At 43.3% G+C, this 24,152-nt stretch overlaps 1 protein-coding gene across 1 annotated transcript; it reads left to right on the top strand.

The window, feature by feature from the left end:
- The first annotated feature begins 329 nt into the window (after window positions 1-329).
- On the top strand, window positions 330-8,156 carry atp5mc1 (ATP synthase membrane subunit c locus 1). The gene is made up of 5 exons (XM_034089699.2): window positions 330-438; window positions 1,988-2,035; window positions 2,941-3,021; window positions 6,033-6,211; window positions 7,746-8,156. The coding sequence occupies exons 2-5, from the start codon at window positions 1,997-1,999 to the stop codon at window positions 7,858-7,860; spliced, it is 414 nt and encodes a 137-aa protein (XP_033945590.1). The 5' UTR covers window positions 330-438; window positions 1,988-1,996; the 3' UTR covers window positions 7,861-8,156.
- The last annotated feature ends 15,996 nt before the right edge of the window (window positions 8,157-24,152 follow it).

The following is a 24,152-nucleotide window of genomic DNA, read 5'->3' as shown; positions in this document are numbered from 1 at the left end:
GCTAGTGTCATAGGTAGTGACAGTTGGAACTATTATTAGAGAGTTCCTTTTTTTTAAGGCGGGACTTCCCATAGACTAACCAATAGGTACATAGGACACTGGATGTGCTTTGAAAAGTTGCTTCTAAATTCGTCATTCCCGGCAATCCTGTCCAATTAAATTAATGAAAGATCTTTAGTCCCGCCCTAGGAAACCTCCCTGCCAGTCAAAAACACGGTAGTTCAATAAAGCTCTACCCCATAGGCTAGACAGAAAGTTGTCACATGATGATGAGCGAATGATGAACGAAGGAGGGTTCTCTCTGACCAATGAGCGTTTAGGACGTAGACAGTGAGCTTATAAATAACAAGGTGACACTCTTTCCTCTCCTACATTCATTGACTGCCGCTGTGTGCTCGAGCAGATTATCCCGGACCCTCCGAAAGCCGTAACAAACCGGTAAGATATGCCTTTCATATCTCATACACTTCATATGTTCTAACTGTAGTCTGTGTTGTTAATGCATCTCCTTCTGGCATTAAAAATCGACCGTGCGAGTAGTAAGGAATTGTTTGGAAAGCTAGCTGTCATTGCTAACATTTGGTAGCTAGCATGCTACGTCGGCCATTCAAAGACTTGGTTGTGGGAATGAGCTCTGAAGCTATAGTCATGTGTGGTCTTCATTCACCTATGTGACATGTAATGGAGCCATAAGACAGAATAATTGGGTTTTGCCCAGTCCATGTGTCAGATGCGACGTTACTGCTGGTGCAAGTCGCGGGTCACACAGAACAGCGCGAGCAGGCTTCGTTGACAGGGGCTTGAATGCAAAATGTCTGACACTTTGGGCCTACCGAGCTCCGAATCACTCCGCTGCTACAAGGACATCCCTGTCTGAGACTTGTGGAGTCACATCTCCCGTTGCCAATGCAGTACAGCACGGTTACGTTTCATTACAGCAGGGGTTGAACCTCGGTTGTCCTGGCCCAATGTGACCGTATGTGGCTCATTTTTGACCTTCAAGTCTGCAGAACTGGTTAGCTTAGCAACTTAGCTTAGCTCCTCCACTTCCACTGCTCTACAACCAAACCAAGGGCTAAGCAGGGGTCATAACAATGTGAGTTAACCTGCCTTATTGCACTGCAGCAATTGTAAAATATATTAGTGTTTCCACAAATCCTTTTTCACTTTACCTCACAACTTCCTCGAGGTTTCAGCTAATGGCGTCTGAAAGTGGGAGTGTTAAAGCCATTCATTGTGCAGCATGTGTGCACATTTAGAGTTGATCCTTGCAGTAGTCTGTGCAATTGGATTAACCCTCTGTCTGAGCTGGACAGGAGCAACATACCTGTTTCTTCTGGATCAACTTGTTGCTTGACTTGTCCTTTGGCATAGTCTATATCCCTTCTGTGGATTGTGTCTGATTTAGCCAGGAACTGCTTTATTTCACATGGGAGAACTACTTGGATGAGTGTTTGTCCTTTGACCCTGAGCTGTGAACATAAGGTAGCTTCTTTGTTTAGCTGCAGGTCAGAACATCAATGGCACAGAGCAGCAGCCTCCTTCTGAACCCTGTTCATTTAGCATGGCTGCACAATTTCAAGAATGAAGTGTCCCCTGATGAACAAGAATTCAATTTGTCCTTGGGACTCATTGCTTAAGCACCTACAATGTGTATATTGTTGTAACACCTGTCTGGCAGCTGTTGGTGGTGTGAACAGTCTATATGATCTCGAAAGTGCAATATATGATTGCTGAACAGCTTTAACAAGTATCTACTACTTGATTAATTAGAAGTGACTACATTAATAAAATAGCAACACATTCAGTGATTAATAAAAAGGTCAAACTCCAAATGAAAGGAATTGTCATCTAAAAAACACTTAATATGAAGGGAGAGCAGAAAATGCTTGTATTTTGATTCAAACAAATATAATTAAAATGACTAATTGAATGGTTTCATTCTTCAAACTGGCTTAATTTTTGTGACTGTTACTTTTCTCTCCAGCTTCCAGCCATGTACGCCTGCGCCAAGTTCGTCACTTCTCCAGCTGTGGTAAGTCATCTTTTATACCTTTCCAGAATCATGTTCTCAATACATGTTGTGTTGGGGAAATGAGTTGTAAAGCTTTAAACTGTAATGTAGTTTATGTTGTGGATGTATTTAAACCTACCCATGGAACCCACAATGTTACATTTCAGTGTCATGTCTGTATTAACTTTTGGCATCCTTTGTTGTGTTCAAGGACACTGTAGTTATGAATCACAGCCATGTTTTGTCAGTTCTCTGTATGTCAGTTGCCCAGCTGGTGGCTGTCAGTCGACCTGCAGCATGTAGGGCATCTCAGTCATGGAGGTGCTGTGGAGGTCAAAGGACCCTCTGAAAATCACTGCAGTGCAGTTGGGCACCTTAATGTAGTTCTATGGGTGATCATTATGGACATTCATTCTGACATTTTATTAATGGGAAATGAACACTACAGCTGTTTTGCTTAATGCTTTGCACAATTGCCTGCAGTGATTATGGGATAGATGCCATGGAAGAACAGTATAACGAGATCTCTTCAGATTGAGGAACCACTATGGAATCACTGTAGCTGGGTTCATCCGTTTTACTTTGACCTGTTACAGTCACTTGAACACGTGTTAAACGTATCATTTTATACATTTGCTTTTTTAAATGATGTTCATTATTTTTGACAGGATCCAGTGTTATGGATGTTAAAGTCTTTCCTTCATGCAAGAAGGATTGCAGTGTTTATGCCCATTTTATACCTTACATGATCCTATTCTAAAAATAATAATTGAATGCAAGTCTTTTAGTTTATTAACTTCAATGTGCAGGTCTCCCTTGAAAAAGAGATCTATGATCTCAATGGGACCAATCTGGTTAAATAAAGGTTTGAAATGAAATTGTAAAGTTTTAATATTTTGTAATTGAAAATGTTTGTCTGTCTCTAGCTGCGTGGGGGGTCCAGAATCCTCGCCCGGCCGGCTTCAGTCTCCCTCTTCAACAGACCTGAAGCCTCAGTGGAGCAGCAGGTCAGTCCCCCCCCTGCACTCAGATGTCTTTGAATGGCTAGGTCTTCTCAACACTGAGCCAAGTACTGGGATGGACAATAATAACAAATATAGCACTGTATCCCACTTATTGTAATGCGGATAATATACACTTGGATAGATTATAATTTTACAAATAACTTTATACCCTGTAGTTTGTCATTTCACCCACATCAGATAACTGAGAAAAGACTGAATATTACAGATTTTGGATAAAGATCTCTAAATAACACTTGTGAACAAAAATGTAGTGTTTTAAAAGGTCCCGTGTCATGGCCATTTCTCCTGATCATAATTCCATTGTTGAGTTCGACTAGAATAGATTTATATTGTTCAATGTTCCAAACTCACATTGGTTTCTCACAGCATCTCTGTATAGTCTGTGTATTCACTCTGTCCTACACGGCTTGTTGGAGCTCCTGCCCCCCCTCCCTGTGAGCCCAATGTGCTCTGATTGGTCAGCTCGGCCACTCTGTTCTGATGAGTCCACCACCGTTACAGCAGAACATCAGTGATTATGTTTTACAATGGCGTTTGTTAGCAACCAGGAAATGACACCAGTAATGAGAAACAGATGAGAATGCTGCGTGGGGTCTGGGTGCCGTGTTGGGGCGACGTTGCGGGGCTCGCTGCTCCGCCCTTTGAGGCTCGAGGAGCGGACAGTGTGAGCTGGATTACTGGGGTCGTTTCCTGGTTGCTGCGTGGGGTCTGTGAGACAGCGCGGAACTCAGCCTGAGCACACACACAGCCTGAGAAAAGATAAGGCTGAGTGTGAGGAGCTCCACGGATTGGACCATTTGGTCGTCGGTGTGTTAGAGTTGTACTCGCTACAGGGTGCACTTTGAGGGTTTGACTCTGCAGACCGTTTACATGCAGAAAAAGCTACATAACAACAAGGGGACGGGTGATAACTGGAAAAGCATGACATGGGACCTTTAATGGTTTCAGGTTATCAACATTTTAACATTAACTTACAATTAATTAGCATTACATGTTAAGTAATATCACTTAATTCACCATCAGCCAATTATTTATAGTTTTAAATGGACCATATATCATGAAACCTATTGGCTTGGCCGATTATCAGGGCCGATATTCTCCATTTGACCGGTTATCGGTATCGGCCTTTTTTTTTTATCAAATTAAACCTGATAAAATGTTGGCACTGATGCGGCCGTTTCTCTGGCTGCAGTCACCACTCTCTGTACACGAGCAATGTCCCGCCCACAGTGCTATCTGATAGGCTATTACTGAAGTGTCAATCCACACGGAAGATGTTCTGGGCTGCCAGCCAGAGAGGCGGGACCTTCTCAGATGACAGGCAGGTGCGAAAGAACGCAGACACAGACTGAGGCAAGCAGCAGCGCTGAGCGGCAGAGCCATACATGTGTTAACCCGAAGTTCAATAAACATCCCTCTCCCCTATGCTGAAGCTGCAAAAACAGCACGATCTATTGATCCAATTCTATCAGCTTCCCAGTTACACAGGGACGCGGGAAGTCAGTCAGAGTTGGGGGTGCGTGCAGCGTCTCGCAGCAGAGGGGGAGGGGCTGCGAGTGGAGCCTCACAGTTTTTCAGGTTGATATGTGAAGCTCATTCGCTAGCCAACATGTATCTAGCAAATGTTTAGCAACATATTAGAAGTGAGGCTAGACTAACGTTGGGTCTACTGTGATAGAGAACCGCAGTGACGCGTCCTAAAACCCGGAAGTAAGTTAGCATTTTTACCACGTCCGGTTCCTTCGATAAAAAGCAATGCGTTTTCTCCATAGGGTTTTGGAAAATAGCTCCAAATAAGGTCTGCGTTTGAGACGCATTGAAGAGACGGATCACGGTTTGTTCTACGACATTAAACCATCAGCAGTGACCGCGCTGGTGATTTCTGAAGAGTGTACGTGTCTGAGAAACGATGCTTGTTACCGAGTGGCTGAATAGGACTACAGAAGCTGTGGAGGCCGTTTTACGTCATTACACCGAACACGTAAACCTCTAAGTTAGTTTCTGTTCTGCTTGAGAGCAAGTCCCTGCCTCCTCTAAAGTGTTCCAACAAACACTTCAACTTGTTCCATTTAGATTCTGTAGTTTTGAATATGGATCTTAGTCGGCGTGACGTTGAAGCAGCGACCCAGCTGTAGTTCCTTTATAGCATAACGTTAGCATTTTGCTTCTTGCGACTAGATTTATGATTCGAAATTATAAAGGTAGGATAGACATGTGGAGATTATCCGGATGAACAAAACGTGATCCGTCTCTTAAATGTTTCTCAACCACAGACCTGATTTCCAGATATTTCCCTAGATCCTACAGTATGGAGACATTGCATTGCGTTTTTGACGAAGGAACCGGAAGGAGTTTACATCCGGGTTTTAGGACGCGTCACTGCGGTTCTCAATAGCCTCACTTTTAATAGTTTGCCAAACATTAGCTAGCACTAGTGTGTTGCAGTTGCTAGCAGCTTATTGGGATTTTATGCTAGACAGACCGGCATTGGTTTGATATAATGAATTAAGTATTATTGTTCGTTAAGCATGTCAGCCTGCAGCCCCACTTCTTCTCTCTAACTCATAGCAGATGGCTGCACTAAAGAAAAGGGCACAGAGGAAACTAGTTGTAAGATGTTTAAAAGTTCATTAAACATAATATATGCTTGAATGCATTTCAAAGAAGTTGAGTTGGAGTTTGTTGTTCTACATTTTGACACCAAGATTTCTGATTTTACTGCAAATGTATATCGGTGTCCTTGATGACTAATAATCGGTATCGGCCTTGAAAAAGCCACATCGGTCGCTCCCTAAAACCTATTGACCCAGGGATAAATAAACTATTCTGATTGGAATTTTTAGATGTGTGGATATACTGGCACCATTATCATTTATTTCAAATATCATATTTTGATATTGCAGGGTAATGTACAGCTGACAGTGGATACATTGGAATGAATTGATTGCATCAGCTCAGCAGCCTGTACATTAGTGTGTCCTCTCTGTCCTCAGACCCTGCTGCCCGTCAGTCAGTCTGCCGTCCTGAGCCGCTCCTTCCAGACCAGCGCCGTCTCCCGGGACATCGACACCGCTGCCAAGTTCATCGGTGCCGGCGCCGCCACAGTGGGTGTGGCCGGCTCAGGAGCTGGAATCGGAACAGTGTTCGGCAGCCTCATCATTGGCTACGCAAGGTAACATTTCAATACTTGTATTCACCGCACCTTGATGTGTCGATGGGGCAGTCTCAGTCAACATCTGGCCATCGGTAGTCCTGTGCAGCCACTGAAATTGTATTTAGGTTTTTTAATCCACCCAATAATGCTGGCTGTCAAAAGTGTGTCCAAATATTAAAAACTAAAGACGACATTTAACATTCAAAGACCAAAAGTTCCTTCTTGATCTTGGAAATATGGATTTTAGGTATTAGATCAGTGGTTCTCAACTGGTGGGTCGCGGACCCGTTTCGAGTGCGTCGCAGATGTGAGTGAAGAAACACTGGGAGAATCCCCCCCAGACCCCCCTTGAGGGGTTCGGTTTTCAGCATGAGTGCCTTTTTATGTTATACAGTTCAGCTTTGATTCCATCATCTCATTAAACCTTATTTAAAAGCATTCTTTAGTTCTGTGGAGGGATATAAGCGCTGTCCTCCACTCTCATTCATATTGTGTGCTGTAATATATATATATATATATACGCTTTGCAGCAATTTTTTGTTGAATAGATTTGAGTGGTTTGCGATTCGGGTTGCGATCTATTGACAAAGGAAGAAGTGCAGGGTCCCGTGGCCTGACCAGTTGAGAACCACTGTTAGATCAGACTGGGCCTGGAACTTACTTTTCCAATAAACCTTATTGGTTTGCGCAAGATTTTGTATCAACCTTTTTTTGTGTTACAGCATGGCAACACAATAATAACAGAATAGTCTGTGGTGGACAGAAACAAGTTCATGTACTGTCCTTGAAAACCGATCATACAAAGTCTTTGGAACAAATGATGGGTAATGAACCATAATTGATTCCTTGGTCCAATGCACATGCTACCCAGAGCTAGAACAAGTGACCGAGGGAGGTCATGGAGGCAAAAAGCATAAATGGATAAGTACATTTCTGCTCCGGTTTGCACTGCATTTAATCGATTGCATGAAAATGTATCTTGCACACTGACAATGATGAAAGATGACATGCAATATTTTATCCAAAGGGAGAAACAAAATTAAATTCAAATGTTTAGTGAAAGGCGATTAATGGTTGAATTAAGAATATATTGTACATGGCAATTATCCTATACCCAGCGGCTGGATCGGCTTGGGTCAATCTCTTATAAATATGGATATATAGAAATGGTGGTTATCGGGCCACTTTATCCACAGGCTTATTCGTATTTATAGGCCCTTTTTGGTCCTCAAAAAGAAGTCTCATTAAGCTGCATGAATTCAAAAGATATGACCTGAAAGGACCAAGAGTACAGTACCAGCTGCAGTCGTGCCGATCAAACACAAATGTGTGAAGAAAAAACCCACAATTGATTTGCTGAGCTGCCACAGATGCAATACCTAACATTCTCTGTAATTGAGGAAAGGTAAAGGGGATACTCCAATATGTCTTTGCATGTAAATGGCTTTGTTTAAGCACAAGAGACTGATTAGCAAATATCTGTCCCATCATGTTTTGTTTTTAAATTGATGTTTGATTAGCTGTATATTAAACTGCCCCTTTGTGTCCACAGGAACCCCTCCCTGAAGCAGCAGCTCTTCTCCTATGCCATCCTGGGCTTCGCCCTGTCTGAGGCTATGGGTCTCTTCTGTCTGATGGTGGCGTTCCTCATCCTCTTCGCCATGTAAACATGGATCCACACCCTCGGAGCTGCCCCTTCACCTACCCCTCCTTCCCTGTCTCCTTTCCTCCCTTCCTTCCAATCCGGATGGGAGGGGTTTCTAGAACGGGAAATCTGAATGAGCTGATGGGCCATTCCAATCTGAAAAATATAAAAGAAAACACACACGCATCTGAAGTCAACAAAACCTGCTATCCTACATTGTTATGTTCCTACGCTTATTTTTGTTTTTCAAAAGTTTTATGTGAAACCTCACTTCAGTTGAAATAATCTGTCCAAAATAAATGGTTGGGATAACTAAAACATTGTTGTATTGTTTTGAGTGCTAAGAAATGAACAGTTTCACATGAACGGAGAAATACAACAGGCAGTTACTTTAAATGTAATTTCTTTGGTTCTGATAATAGAAACATCCTAGCTTGTCAGTCCGCACTGTTAATGGCCTCATGGAGAATAAACGTTTCCCTTTCTGTAAAATGATCACAAATGGTGGATTCATAACGATCAGCCAATTGAGGCGGTTTAAAAACATGGTTCTTGTAAATTATCATGAACAACATGCCCTGTTACATCTAGTAAAGGGTTAAGTGATTGAACAACAGTTCTACTTTCAAAAGTGCTTCCATGGTGTCATTAACCCTTTCATGCATGAATTATGAAAGTGTTATTTTTGCTCTTGGGGCATTAAAAACAAGATTTGAACTTTAGTTTTTTTTTTTAAATCTACTTTTTTCAAATAGACTTTTATATGTCCACTCAGGTGGACGGTCTGCTTTCAGGGTTTGAACTGAAGAGATGTACATTTTGAAAAAATTATAAATAAAGATGTGCAAACTTAAAATGACATAACATAAGTATATTGATTTACGGGCCAAAAAGATATTGCAGATTAAGTATTTTCAAGAATAACCAGGGGCCAGTTTGAGGCCCCACGCCCAGTTCTTTGAGTGCTAGTGGAGTCTCGCAGCGGCGCAACCGTGCCACGCCACCCTAATTGCGCCACATAAGTGCATAGGTGCGCCTCAGATGAGGCCCCCTCCACAAGGTGAGGCCCCACACAGTCTGCAAGATCTGCCTGTAGGGAGGGACGGCCCTGGGGACAACAGCAGCAGTACCAGTATGAATTGTAGTTGAAATATAGCCAGTGATGCATGACGTCCACTGTAGTGGAGAGGTGGTTAATCATGATTTCCTGCAAACATAAAATCAATACTTTATTAATTTATTAATTCTATGATTCCTTAGTTACTTGATGTCACCACATGTTTTATACCTGCAGGGGACGCTTTCCATGAAAGGATTGGCAAGATATAGATGGGTGACTTGGTCCATGTGGCTTTCTGTCGTCCATCTTGGTTTAGAGACATGTATCATGCACTTGCACTGACTTGGCACTGAGGAGCAGTGTATGGGATGTTGCAATAGGGTCCTATCTAGTGGCTGATGGTGCAACTATGCAACAAAAAACAATGCATATGGGTCATTCTACAGAAAAGGTGGAAGTACTGTCACTTACTTTTGCAGAAACCAAAATACATGACGTTGACCTCATACTCACATTCATTATGTTGAATAAATAGAGATTGTCTTTGCAATGGTACGAAATAAAAACATTAAAAAAAGTGTTTTATACATAAATTGCAATTTATTTGAAATGCCAAGCTCAAGGAACTGCCTTGTCACTTTGATCATACATGGAAGTGGAGCCTATAGTTTTCATTTAAAAATCTCATTCATATTTACATAACATTACATACATTAAATATAACACTGAAATGGTAAAAAATAAAACGCAAATTATTATTAACAATATCCAATAAATGTCAGTCACCCAAAATCAATCAATCAATCAATGTTTATTTATATAGCCCAATATCACAAATGTTACATTTGTCTCAGTGGACTTCACAGTTTGTACAAAATATCAGTATGACAATATGACACCCTCTGTCCTTAGACCCTCTGTCCTTAGACCCTCACATCGTACAAGGAAAAACTTCCGGAGAAAACCCAGTTTAAAGGGAAAAATGGGAGAAACCTCAGGGAGAGCAACAGAGGAGGGATCCCTCTCCCAGGACGGACAGACGTGCAATAGATGCCGTGTGTAAATTGAAAAGATAATACATTTGCAACATAGGTAGTCCAGATGTTTGGAAATGCATGTGTGTATAATAGGAAGATGAATCCACGAGGATATCCATCCAGGACCGATGATCCAGGACCACAGCCACGACTCGCGATCCAGGGCTCGTGATCCAGGACACAGGACCGCAGGATCATCCATGACTCCGGATCCCAGCGTATATAGACACCAAAAAGAAAGACATTTGGGGAAGCTGGGTTAATCGGAACATGAGAGTACACAGGTATAGACAGAGAGAAGGAAGAAGGAAGATGTCCCCCGACAAACTAAGCCTATATCAGCAAAACTAGGGGCTGAATCTAATCAGCCCTAACTATAAGCTTTATCAAAAAGGAAGGTCTGAAGCGCACTCTTAAAAACGGATAGGGTGTCTGCCGCCCGAACACAAACTGGAAGCTGATTCCACAAATGTGGAGCTTGATAAGAAAAGGCTCTGGCTCCCATTGTACTTTTAGAGACTCTAGGAACAACCAACAACCCTGCATTCTTGGAACGCAATGCCCTAGTAGGACAGTAGGGTATAATGAGTTCTTTAAGGTAAGATGGCGGACTGAGAGTGTAGAACTGAGAAAAATGACTTTAAAGTGTTTTTGTTGTCCAGCCAAATGAATTGTAGGCAGAATATTGAAGATGTTGCAATTCTTTGTTTTTTTAATGAAGTTAAATATCTACATAAAAATCTTGAGCTCAAACTTGACCTTTGACCTTTTTTCGGAAGTTAATGTACTCTGCCTTTGCATTGTCTGCAAAATAACAAGGGGTAATATCAAGGCAAAAGGCATTCACTTCCATGTAATCGCTCACTTGGTTGCTGATCACAATATAAAATCAGTTTATGTTACTAATGATAACATCTACATAAAATCTAGTGATCATGGTGAAAATTAGGCTCAATATATATATATATATATATATATATATGAGATGGAATTAACATGTATTTGAAGGTGACAAAGTTGCATTACCAACTCACATCATTATGACCTATTGTATAAACCCATTGTTGTATTGAATTGAAACAACACTAACACTCCTCTTCTTATTCCTTAAATTGCAAGTTACATCTGATTTTGCAATGGCAATAATAGGTAACAATACCCTCGGTTAAATATCAGTTAACGTTTTCAGATCAAACGTAGAGGGAATAAAACTTGTTGATGATGTAGTGTTGATGTAAGCAGCGTTCAGTTATTATGCTCCAAATATCTGGAACAAACTCCCAGAAACCTGCAGGTCCGCTGCAACTCTGACTACTTTTAAATCCAGGCTGAAGATTTTTCTTTTTGTCGCTGCTTTTAATTGAACTATTCATATCTTAAACTGCACTGTAACTTTTATCCATGTACTTTTTCTTGTAATGTTTAATTGAACTATTCATATTTTAGACTGCACTGTAACTTTTATCCATGTATTTTTCCTTAATGTTTATTTTATTAGCTTTTCTTTTTTAATGCTTAATATCTTTCATTTTTTTTTTTGTAAAGCACTTTGAATTACCCTGCGTCGAAAAGTGCTCTATAAATAAACTTGCCTTGCCTTGCCTTGCCTAGTGTGTATGTGTTCTAATAGTGTATAAAAGTCACATCCTACAAATAAATTCACTTGCATAGAAAGTCAAATGTATAGTATTTAATGCAAATGCTGATGGTATACAAAATTAGAATTCATGTTCTTTCCATAAAGTTCTCTCCCATAAATTAGATACTAGATTAAATCGAATGTGATGCAAATGCCTTATTGGTAACAATTAATCTTATTCATATATTAGTGATGGTTATCCTTCTTGTTCTTCCTCTCATTATTCTTCATCAGTGTTGCTCACATGCAGGGAGCTCCAGAATAGCCTCCTGTTGGGTGGCATGAGGGGACCAAGCTTCTTGAGGATATCCCTCTTCTTTGCCTCCTCTATGCCCTTGTCTTGTGGCCTCAAGGTGGTGGGTATCTTTAGCTGAATTTCTTTTGCAGGAAATCCAGTTCTGTGAAGTCTTCCTCCTCATGGGATATTTTCACAAACATACTCCTTGATCCACGGCGCAACTGGACAACTTTAAGGTCTGCCAGTTTGGGTAATTTCTTCGATTTGACTGCAGAGTGGCCATCCGTCCAGTCCCTGATGCCTTCATTTTTTAGCTCCACCACCTCAACTTTCTTAGAATTAGAGTTTCCCACCACAGAGAGGAAGTCGTCAAAATCATAGACCACTCCTCCTGGTCTGCTCTTCATCTCCTGCTCCACGCCATGATGGAAACTGTCCGCACTCATAAATGTGTGCCCTGGCTGGAAAAACTTAAGGGTGATGTCTTCAGTTGAGATGGTCTGTGAGTTGACTATGGACACAAGTGAAGAGAAAAGGCACCAGTTTTTATTTTGAGAGCTACAATTGTCTACCCAGTAGACAATGTGCTTGATGTCCCGCTCCTTCTCCAATGCTGCTGCATAGGCTGATGTTATTTCTGCAGCACTCCGCCCTGCAATCCCCTCGTGCCAGACAACAGAGATGGTATTCTTTTTGTTGGTCTTTTTCCCAACTGACGCGAAGGTTTCATGATAAGCCACAATCCGTCTTGTGAAGACAGCTGACTTGACACCAGGCATTCGTGGGAGCATGATCACCTTCTGCAGATCTACACTTCTGGTCGATGTATCTTCAGGCCAGTCCCGTTCTGCATCTGACTGGTAGTGTAGCCTGCTCTCTGTTGCGGAATCTTTATGTATTTGCCACTTCTCACACTGCGGGCAGTTTGCTGCAGCCTCCCCTGGTGGTCAGCCTTCACATGCTGTTCCTGCAGCAGACAGCTCTCACACTGCTCTTCTCCAAGCTTAGTAAAGCTAATGTTCAAAGACTTCACAGCCTTTCGATATGACTCGTAGGAGCACTTGTTGTCCTTTTCTATGTAGTCAGCATACATGAGTTTCATGCTAATGTCACTGGGGAGGTAGCGGCGCCATGGGGCATGCTCCCTGCGGTAGTGGCTGACAGTCGGGTGGAAGGACTCAATGTGCTCATGCAATGGCTTCTGGTCCAGCTTGTTGGCTGGTGCATGTCTCCCTCTCTGATCTTTCGGTGGAGCAAGAGGAGTTGAGATGTCTTTGCCCATCACTGAAAGGACCAGGCTGTCGTTGGTTGGGTGGTACCCTAAAGTTGAAAGAAAGAACATTTTGCACACCTGCTGTGGGACCTGGTCTTCATCTTTCATCCTGTAGATGAAAGACCTGCCCCGACTTGGTTTACCATCACCACAGACTTTAGCGGTCGGTACCTGGCATACACTGTGAAACATGAAGGAACGTTTCTCAGGGGATGGCATATTCCAGTACTTGCCCCAGATTTCTCTTCGTCTGTCCTCTGAACATTTCTCAGAGCATTTTCTTCTGCATTTGGGGCCACATGGTTGTCTTATTGGTGGTTTATGAGTGTGCTCTGGGGGAGGAGCAAGAGTGGGCTGTTGTACTGTGGCTTCAGCAATGGCTCTGATGCAGTCAGTGGAGCAAGGGTGAGGTATTCTGGGGCTGGAGCAATGGTGGGGTCTGGTGCTTGAGCAAGGGTAGGCTCTAGTGCAGTCAGTAGAAGAGTGGGCTCTAGTGCAGTTAGTAGAAGGGTGGGCTCTAGTGCAGTCAGTGGAAGGGTAGGCTCTAGTGCAGTCAGTGGAAGAGTGGGCTCTAGTGCAGTTAGTAGAAGGGTGGGCTCTAGTGCAGTCAGTGGAAGGGTGGGCTCTAGTGCAGTTAGTAGAAGGGTGGGCTCTAGTGCAGTTAGTAGAAGGGTGGGCTCTAGTGAATTCAGTGGAGGGGTGGCCTCTAGTGCAGTCAGTGGAAGGGTGGGATCTAGTGCAGTTAGTAGAAGGGTGGGCTCTAGTGCAGTCAGTGGAGGGGTGGGCTCTAGTGCAGTTAGTAGAAGGGTGGCCTCTAGTGCAGTCAGTGGAAGGGTGGGCTCTAGTGCAGTTAGTAGAAGGGTGGCCTCTAGCAGTGATGTACCTGAACGCGTTCAATGAACGATCGTTCATGAACGCGTTCATATTTTGGGCGAACGTGAACTGAACGTACTGTATTTCCGCTCGTTGAACGTAATTGAGAACGCGTTCATTCTCAGCGCTGTATAACGGCGTTCAAAAGTGCGTTCATTCTCAGCACTGTATTATAACGGCGTTCAAAAGTGTGCCAGATTTCATATGCCTTTCAGCCGAAAACCCAGTTAAAACACACCGTAAACAGGCTTCAAAATAATGCGGAAAACCACCCAATCTGGCAACAGCAAGCTGCCTGTGACGCGTACGCGCCTGTCACCCCTGGCTGTCGCACTAAAATATAAATATACCAAATATATCAGACTCCTCACAACAAACAATGTGGAACCGCGGAACCGGCGAGCATTGAATGAATGAATGAATTAGTATGGACGAAGCCGAGAGCAGCTGCAGCAGCACTCGCTCAGAGTGAGACTCTACGGCAGGGGTGGGGAACCTCCGAGTCCGGCCTCCGGCCGTATACGGCCCGCGAGACAATTTGGTACGGCCCTCGAGGTAATTTATAAACACACGCAAAAAATAAAAAAATGAAAGAAATCTAGACCGCAAAAAAATTAAACAAGCGAGTACCTGTTTTTCCTGGCCAAGGTCAGGGTCCTTGAACACAACACGAGCCTAACGTGTCATCACGTGGTATATGTCTCGACTGACAGGGGTGCAGTTCTGACGGAGAGCACCAGAACGCCACTCCAGCACTTCAGAAATTGCAGTACCGATAAGTCCATACACATGCCGCAGTTTCTGCGTGTCTGTGTCTTTAGTTGAAAGCCCAGTGGCGATCTGCTCATCTGTCATACTGATCAGACAGTCAATAACTGTGTTGTTATCATTAGCATCTGGTTAGCTAGCTATGCTAACGAATATAAGAAGCTTTGTCTACATCCAGTGAGGTAAAGGCACATCTTTATATGATCATTATAGTTATGAAAAATAAGAGAATAAAGTAAACAGGTATAAAATACTATATGACAGTTATTAATAAAGAAGAATACAGTTTCAAAGGGGAGTGATTTGTCAAATATCCATACATTAAAAGAAAATCTGCTTACAGTTGTGTTTGGGTGTTGAGAGATGTGTCCATAGATCTCCTAATGTTGCTCTCAAAGTGCAACAAATCTTGCCAGGGGAGCATGCCCCCCGGACCCCTCTAGAGGAGGTTAGGTCCCCCCCACTTAAATCATGTTCACATCACATGGATAGGAAACTAAATACATGTCCACACATCTTGTGTCCATAAATTATCTTTCTGTTTTGGTGGTCACGCCACACCCTGCATGTGCATGCATACGCGAGTCATGGTGAGATATCTGGATTAAGAGGTTGCTTTTTCTTTGCACAGAATGAAATGAATGGGCTGTGATTTTAGTTTTTTTAAGCAGAGGTCAATAACTTGTACGTCCCTCTGAGGATATTGTAAAAATTGAAATGGCCCATTAACATCCAGGAGACAAATAATAGCTCGCAGCAACGTATTAAAAAAATAACTATGAACTATAAATTAGTTCATTTTTGAAACCATGAACTTTAGTTCAACATTTTGAATTATGAACTATGAACTGAACTAGTTCATTTTAAAATTTGTGAACTGTGAACTGAACTAGTTCATGTAGAAAGTGAACTTTCCCAACACTGGCCTCTAGTGCAGTCAGTGGAAGGGTGGGCTCTAGTGCAGTCAGTGGAAGGGTGGGCTCTAGTGCAGTCAGTGGAAGGGTGGGCTCTAGGGCAGTCAGTAGAAGGGTGGCCTCTAGTGCAGTCAGTGGAAGGGTGGGCTCTAGTGCAGTTAGTAGAGGGGTGGCCTCTAGTGCAGTCAGTGGAAGGGTGGGCTCTAGTGCAGTCAGTGGAAGGGTGGGCTCTAGTGCAGTCAGTGGAAGGGTGGGCTCTAGGGCAGTCAGTAGAAGGGTGGGCTCTAGTGCAGTTAGTAGAAGGGTGGGCTCTAGTGCAGTTAGTAGAAGGGTGGGCTCTAGTGCAGTTAGTAGAAGGGTGGGCTCTAGTGCAGTTAGTAGAAGGGTGGGCTCTAGTGCAGTCAGTGGAAGGGTGGGCTCTAGTGCAGTTAGTAGAAGGGTGGGCTCTAATGCAGTTAGTAGAAGGGTGGGCTCTAGTGAATTCAGTGGAGGGGTGGCCTCTAGTGCAGTCAGTGGAAGGGTGGGCTCTAGTGCAGTTAGTAGAAGGGTGGGCTCTAGTGCAGTCAGTGGAGGGGTGGGCTCTAGTGCAGTTAGTAGAAGGGTGGCCTCTAGTGCAGTCAGTGGAAGGGTGGGCTCTAGTGCAGTTAGTAGAAGGGTGGCCTCTAGTGCAGTCAGTGGAAGGGTGGGCTCTAGTGCAGTCAGTGGAAGGGTGGGCTCTAGTGCAGTCAGTGGAAGGGTGGGCTCTAGGGCAGTCAGTAGAAGGGTGGGCTCTAGTGCAGTTAGTAGAAGGGTGGGCTCTAGTGCAGTTAGTAGAAGGGTGGCCTCTAGTGCAGTCAGTGGAAGGGTGGGCTCTAGTGCAGTTAGTAGAGGGGTGGCCTCTAGTGCAGTCAGTGGAAGGGTGGGCTCTAGTGCAGTCAGTGGAAGGGTGGGCTCTAGGGCAGTCAGTAGAAGGGTGGGCTCTAGTGCAGTTAGTAGAAGGGTGGGCTCTAGTGCAGTTAGTAGAAGGGTGGGCTCTAGTGCAGTCAGTAGAAGGGTGGGCTCTAGTGCAGTCAGTGGAAGGGTGGGCTCTAGTGCAGTTAGTAGAAGGGTGGGCTCTAGGGCAGTCAGTAGAAGGGTGGGCTCTAGTGCAGTCAGTAGAAGGGTGGGCTCTAGTGCAGTTAGTAGAAGGGTGGGCTCTAGGGCAGTCAGTAGAAGGGTGGGCTCTAGTGCAGTCAGTGGAAGGGTGGGCTCTAGTGCAGTCAGTGGAAGGGTGGGCTCTAGTGCAGTTAGTAGAAGGGTGGGCTCTAGTGCAGTTAGTAGAAGGGTGGGCTCTAGTGCAGTTAGTAGAAGGGTGGGCTCTAGTGCAGTTAGTAGAAGGGTGGCCTCTAGTGCAGTTAGTGGAGGGGTGGGCTCTAGTGCAGTTAGTAGAAGGGTGGCCTCTAGTGCAGTTAGTAGAAGGGTGGGCTCTAGTGCAGTCAGTGGAAGGTTGGGCTCTAGTGCAGTTAGTAGAAGGGTGGGCTCTAGTGCAGTTAGTAGAAGGGTGGGCTCTAGTGCAGTTAGTAGAAGGGTGGGCTCTAGTGCAGTTAGTAGAAGGGTGGGCTCTAGTGCAGTTAGTAGAAGGGTGGGCTCTAGTGCAGTCAGTGGAAGGGTGGGCTCTAGTGCAGTTAGTAGAAGGGTGGGCTCTAGTGCAGTTAGTAGAAGGGTGGGCTCTAGTGCAGTTAGTAGAAGGGTGGGCTCTAGTGCAGTTAGTAGAAGGGTGGCCTCTAGTGCAGTCAGTGGAGGGGTGGCCTCTAGTGCAGTTAGTGGAGGGGTGGGCTCTAGTGCAGTTAGTAGAAGGGTGGGCTCTAGTGCAATTAGTAGAAGGGTGGCCTCTAGTGCAGTTAGTAGAAGGGTGGGCTCTAGTGCAGTCAGTGGAAGGGTGGGCTCTAGTGCAGTTAGTAGAAGGGTGGGCTCTTCAGGGGCTGGAGCAAGGATGGAGTCAGGTGTGCTGGTGATAAGCAGATAATCTGCTCTGTAAAACAGCTCATCATCAGTACTGATGTCATTGTAATTGTCCAGAATTGTCCACTCCTTCTCTTCTAGTTCTTCAGCAGGGGGCTGCATTTTGGCTGCATTTGGCTGAATTTTGCAAGGAACATCCACACAAGAAACTGAAATAAATAAATAAAGTAATAATTGGAGACATGCATGGAAAATGTATATTGTAATAGGCCTTTGTAAACATACACCCATCTGTGACTGTCACCCATCAGTTTTTTTCTAAATACATATAGTATACATGCATATAGTATATTGAATAATGCAGTGTGGGCTAATTGATAGAAATTCACATTAATTAACCTGTTCTTAATCTTACTGTTTTGTGACTTTCAATTTATATCAGAGTTCCCGTTAGCCGGTAATTACCGGACTATGACCGGTAAAATATGCTGAAGACCGGCAAATCTAAATCTCTCCGGTCAAAATTTCGGGTCAAAATAATTTCCCCTTATCCAATCCAATCCAATCCAACTTTATTTATATAGCACTTTAAAAACCTTCAGACCAAAGTGCTGTACAGAGAGATAAGCTCACACAACATAATATAAATACATTTAAAATACAAGATACAAACACAAAACAAACCAGAATAAACGTAATAATTAAAAAATAAATAACAGGCATATAATAAAAACAATAGACCACTGAAAGCAAATAAAAGCAACAATCTACTTGTTTCTGAATGCCAAGGAGAAGAGGTGGGTTTTAAGACGGGATTTAAAAGCAGTCAGTGTGGGCGCCTGTCTGATGAGCAAGTTCCACAGTTTAGGGGCGGCAGCAGAGAAAGCACGTCCCCTCTGCGCTTAGACGTTTTTGGCACCTTCAGGAGCAACTGATCAGCTGACCTGAGAGTGTGAGTTGGCGTGTAGCTGTGTAACAGCTCAGAGAGGTAGGGCGGGGCCAGGCCATTCAGGGCTTTAAAAGTAAATAAAAGAGTTTTAAAATGAATCCTCAAATGAACGGGTAGCCAATATGCGCAATACCGCATCAGTTGCGCCACTTATGTGACAGACAAGAAGAGTGTGTGACAGACAAGAAGAGTGTGTGACAGACAAGAATAGTCCATTCTAATGTCTAACACTTAATGTGGAGAAAGAGATGTCCTGAATGGGTTGATTTAAGCAATCATACACGAGAGGCCGTTCTTGAACGTCATTATTGGTACGACAGTACTGCGGCAGGACCGAGGCGCGAGCTACTGACCATGCTACAGATGTTAGTGCAAAATCTACAGCTCCTCTACCACAACCATCAGCAACAATGGACATGGAGAATTAAATGAACTACATGTTGCTAAATTAGTAATAATAATACATAACAACAGATTTAATTTGTTAGCGCTTTTACAGGTGCTCAAAGATGCTTTACAGATATAGTGAAGATAAAATAAAATAAAGGAACAACAAATAAATATATAGTTAAAGTTAAAGTCAAATAATCCAAAAACAATCACACATTAAAAGCCAGATTGAAGAGGTGAGTTGTTTGAAGGTGGTGAGGTCAGTGCAGTCTCTGATGGGTTGTGGGAGTGAGTTCCAGAGGGAGGGGGCAGCGACGGAGAAGGCTCTGTCCCCCCAGGTCCGGTGATTGATGCCGGTGGGGATGGATAGGAGGTTGGCTTCTGATGAGCGGAGGCAGCGGGAAGGGGTGTGGTGGTGCAGCAGGTCTGTGAGGTAGGGGGGGCCTGATTGTTGAGGGCTTTGTGAGTAATGAGGAGGACTTTGAAGTTGATTCTTTGACGGACGGGGAGCCAGTGGAGGTTCTGGAGGACGGGAGTGATGTGGTCTCGGGAGCGGGTGAGGAGGCGGACAGCAGAGTTCTAGATATGTTGGAGTTTATTGAGGAGGTTGGATGGTATGCCGTAGACGATGCTATTGCAGTAGTCGAGTCGTGATGTGATGAATGCATGAATCAGGGTTTCAGCAGCAGAGGAGGAGAGTGATGGCGGAGATGGGCAATGTTTTTGAGGTGGAAAAAGGCGGTCCTGGTGATGTGATTGATGTGGTGGTTGAATTTGAGCTGACTGTCGAAGATGACTCCGAGGTTGCGGATGTGAGGGGGGGAGATAGAGTGTGGCTGTCAATGGTGAAGTTGAAATTCTGGATGTCTTTGATACGGGATGGGGGGCCGATGATGATGATGTCTGATTTGGCACTGTTCAGTTCAACACACTCTCACTCCCTAAGCGTCCAATAGCGACGTTTGGTCAGTGTCCGTGGCGTCCAATTGTGACGCTCCTAAGCTCCTTCAGCGTCATAAAGGGACGCAAATAGCTTTCAACTGATTGCAATGTATTCCCATCTGCGTCGGGATTTGACGCTCATGGAAGCACGGCATTCGTTTGTGTCGGCTGCCCTTAAAGGTAATGTGAGCGTCCATTCCCAGGAGTAAAGGATGGCAGAAGACACTACACTACCCAGAATCCCCAGCTATCGTTTGGACTACACCATGTGCTCTGTTTGACAAACCCGTGATAGTCCTCAAGCTCTGTGATTGGAGAGTGTGCTCCGAGGGTTAAGCCGATTCTCGAACAGCACTTGAAATGGGATGGAACCACGGCAGACTGTCCAAAACTGGATTTGAACGGGTCCACCGCGTCCCCCCCTCCCCCACCCCGTCCCCAGAACTACACATGCTGGCTATTCTGTTTCGCAACATGTTCTCTATGGCACGTCTCTACTGGGAGTTGTAGTTTTAAAAGACGTTTTCGTATTTCCCATAATAAGAAGTTGCCAGTATTAAACTGTGTACATCCCTGGAGGTTTAGGGGACAGGAAACACTCACATTTAAAACATATAATTAATAAATGGGTGAAAATTGCTTGTGCCCATTATGGGCAGTATTAATATATATACCCACATGCCAGCTAAGGTCAGAAGAGCTTTATTTAACAGCTGGTCTTATGTGTGTGACCCCTGTGATAACATTACATTACATTAATTGATAAGCCTGAAACATGCACTTGTCAAGGTTCAGAGGCACATTTTGCAAATATGGCTTAAGATAAGATATACTTTATTGATCCCAAGTTGGAACATTTGCGTTACATCAGCATGTGTAAAAGTTAAATATGCAGTTGTGTTTATTTGAAAATCATTTAGTATAATCACACAAATTCTGTGTTTTATATTCAACAATTCTGTGTTCTTTATTTATTGATTGTTCAATACCTGACAAGGCCGGAGATGAAATATCTACATACATCTATAAGAGTATAATACATTATGTATAATATCAGTTAAAATAAGTGCTTCAACATAGTTAACATTGCTGGAGGTATGCACACATATTGATAGATGTCTTGTAATGCACTGTTGAGGAACCTGCGACTCAAGTTTTTCATTCAGTGCAGAACTACACCACAGTTGTGTAGGCCTTATTATGATATGTCAATAAACCTTAGAAAATCTTGAAATCTTGAAAGGGATGTGCAAAATAGTCATTACATACAGTCTTTAATTAACAATTAGTAGAGAATAACGAGTAATGAATATACTTTATAGGGATCGTATTAATATCTAATAATAAAAATAATTAAATTCGATAACATGCTTTAACCACCAGGTGTCCCTTTATATCAGCTGTGCACCTTTATGGTGTAAATACAGCCTATCTACCAATTGGATCAAATATAAAAGTGAGCCGAATTAGTGTTGATACGGCAAGGAGACGTATTGTGTGAAAAGAAATGTAAGATGTTGTTTAATAGCTGATATATTTATGATCCACGTCACGTTTTCAGTTCCTCATGTTTGTCTTCTCATCAGGGCTCTATAAATACAGAACTACGGCAGATATGTATTATGTAATGCAGCCGAACCGTGTATTACAATGCCGTTATGTGATGACTTTCAAAGAGAAAAGCAAGCACACTCGGAATAAGGTATTATTATTATTTTTTTTAAATGTTTTCGGTCTGTTTCCGGTATTTGTTAATGACGATGTGCTGTGAGATGTGAGCCTGGAATTGCACAGGGGGGAAATAACGTAGGCTATCTTTAGATGCGGATTTTGTTAAACTAATATGTTTAGGCTGTGGACCAACACTATACATTGACGGGGAAGGGGGTAGCAATAAAGATAACACCATTAAACAGTTACACAACATAACAGAAATAATATCGATAGCAGCGTCCCTAGCAACCACCTTGGTAACAATGAAAACGTCGCAATTTCCTGAAGTAATCTTCGTAATAACTAGCAAACTAAAGATCATGTACATCCACTGCACACATAATCTGAAATAACAACTCACATTTCTCGCATCAAATTACATAAAAACGCATTTTAATGGCCAAACTAACTTTAAAATAGGCATTTTCTACCGAGAATAAAACGAATTCCGGCCATGTTTTCTTTTTCTGCAGGGAGAAATTTGAAGATCATGTGACATAGACGCCAGCCATCGGAATGAATGGTGAAAGAAACGGGGTTTGTCAAACAGAGCACATGGTGTAGTCCAAACGATAGCTGGGGATTCTGGGTAGTGTAGTGTCTTCTGCCATCCTTTACTCAGAAAAAATATTTGTTTCTCCGAATCGAAGGGGAAAATACAAAAGCATTGCACACAATTTAAACCAATCAATGTTGTGTAATTAACAAGGATAATATGGTGTTTTTTAGTCGATGAGTAGTGCAGATATCACTGTAAAATCAATCGACAGTAAGAGGAATACTTACTTCCGGGTGTACAATTCTCCGTTATCCAATGGGAATGGACGCTCACATTGCCTTTAAGGGCAGCCGGCATAAACGAATGCCGTGCTTCCATGAGCGTCAAATCCCGACGCAGATGGGAATACATTGCAATCAGTTGAAAGCTATTTGCGTCCCTTTATGACGCTGAAGGAGCCTAGGAGCGTCACAATTGGACGCCACGGACACTGACCAAACGTCGCTATTGGACACTTAGAGAGTGAGAGTGTGTTGTTCAGTTAGAGATAGTTTGTTTGCATCCATGCTTTTATTTCTGAGAGACAGTTGGTGAGAGTGGAGTGTGTTGTGGGGGTGATGATTTTTGTTGAGATATAAAGTTGGATGTCATCGGCGTAGCAGTGAAATTGAAGGTTGTGGCGACGAATTATTTTGCCAAGGGGAAGCATGTAGAGGATGAAGAGGAGGGGGCCAAGCACCGAACCCTGGGGGACGCCTTGGGACAGAAGAGCAGTGGAGGAGGTGCAGTTGTTGATGTTGATAAACTGATGGTCAGTAGCTCGCGCCTCGGTCCTGCCGCAGTACTGTCGTACCAATAATGACGTTCAAGATCGGCCTCTCGTGTATGATTGCTTAAATCAACCCATTCAGGACATCTCTTTCTCCACATTTTTGGTTAATGTTTGGAACTGTCCCATAACCGAAAATAGTGAAAATGTGGGCTCCTCTGAAGGGGGCCGTGTTGCCCTTATCCCATGTATCTCTGGAAATAATGATCAGAATGTCACCAAATGTGGCCTAGTAAAGTAAAGCAAAGATTAGCCACTGTTCGAAATGGGGGGGAGCCACGGGGAGATAAATAGAGTGGCGAAGTCACGCCCATCTACTTCCGGTCCATGGGACCTTATTTCGGAAAAATAATGTATTGAAGTCAATGAAGAGAGAAAACGTATCTTTCGATCCTGTTTGAATTGTGCCATGAATTACACATATGATGTTTGTCAATCTTAAAAAAACATTTCCATGTCCAAAAAGTTACAGTTTGTCGTAAAACTGTTGAAATATAAGACGATGAAAAATACGCAACTAGAAAGACTACAAATCCCAGAGTCGCGTAAGTGATGTCACCATTGTTTTCCTCCACTAAGAGATAGCTAAGATCAGCGCCATATAGATAGAATCTATATAGATAGAATCTATCTATATGGCGCTGGCTAAGATCAGATAACTTTAACAAGATGCCTGTGTGCTTAGTACCAGGTTGTTATCATACCAGCAATGGGTCTTGCTCGTTCTTTCGCTTCCCGTCTGATGAAAGGACCAGGAGTGGCTGGATCAAGTTAGCTACCTAGCTAGTAGCAAGCACGTTAGTTAGCATTACAGCCTTAGCCTTGTCATTTTTATTAGCCTTAACATGAAGTAACATTAAGTAACCCAAAATGTTAAACAGTAAGAGTAGTAGTCATATTTTGTGAACCCTTTGAAGAGTACTGTCACACCGTGATCATTCTATAATACACCATTTAAGCATCGGCGATCTTTTGTACTTCATGCTATCTGCACAAATGGTTGACATTAAACATTAAAAAGATCAGGCAGTTCAGAGAGAATCAAAGGAAGGCAGGCAGCTTTGCATGACATTCTTCTGGACGTGTTTCATCGTGGTGATAGTCAGTGTTGAATTGGGCCGGTACTCACCGGTACGCAGTACCGGCACTTCCGATGTTTACCCATGTGGTACCAGCACTTCTTACTACTCAGCCGCCGGCAGCCAGCGGCACGTCATGACGCATGACAACAAATATGCCCAGCGTACCTAGATGCGTCATGAGATGCCCC

This window comes from Pseudochaenichthys georgianus, chromosome 8 (genome assembly GCF_902827115.2).
Source record: "Pseudochaenichthys georgianus chromosome 8, fPseGeo1.2, whole genome shotgun sequence".
NCBI lineage: Eukaryota > Metazoa > Chordata > Actinopteri > Perciformes > Channichthyidae > Pseudochaenichthys > Pseudochaenichthys georgianus.
The sequence above is the reverse complement of the archived record's forward strand: the minus strand, read 5'-3'. Positions and strand labels throughout refer to the sequence as shown.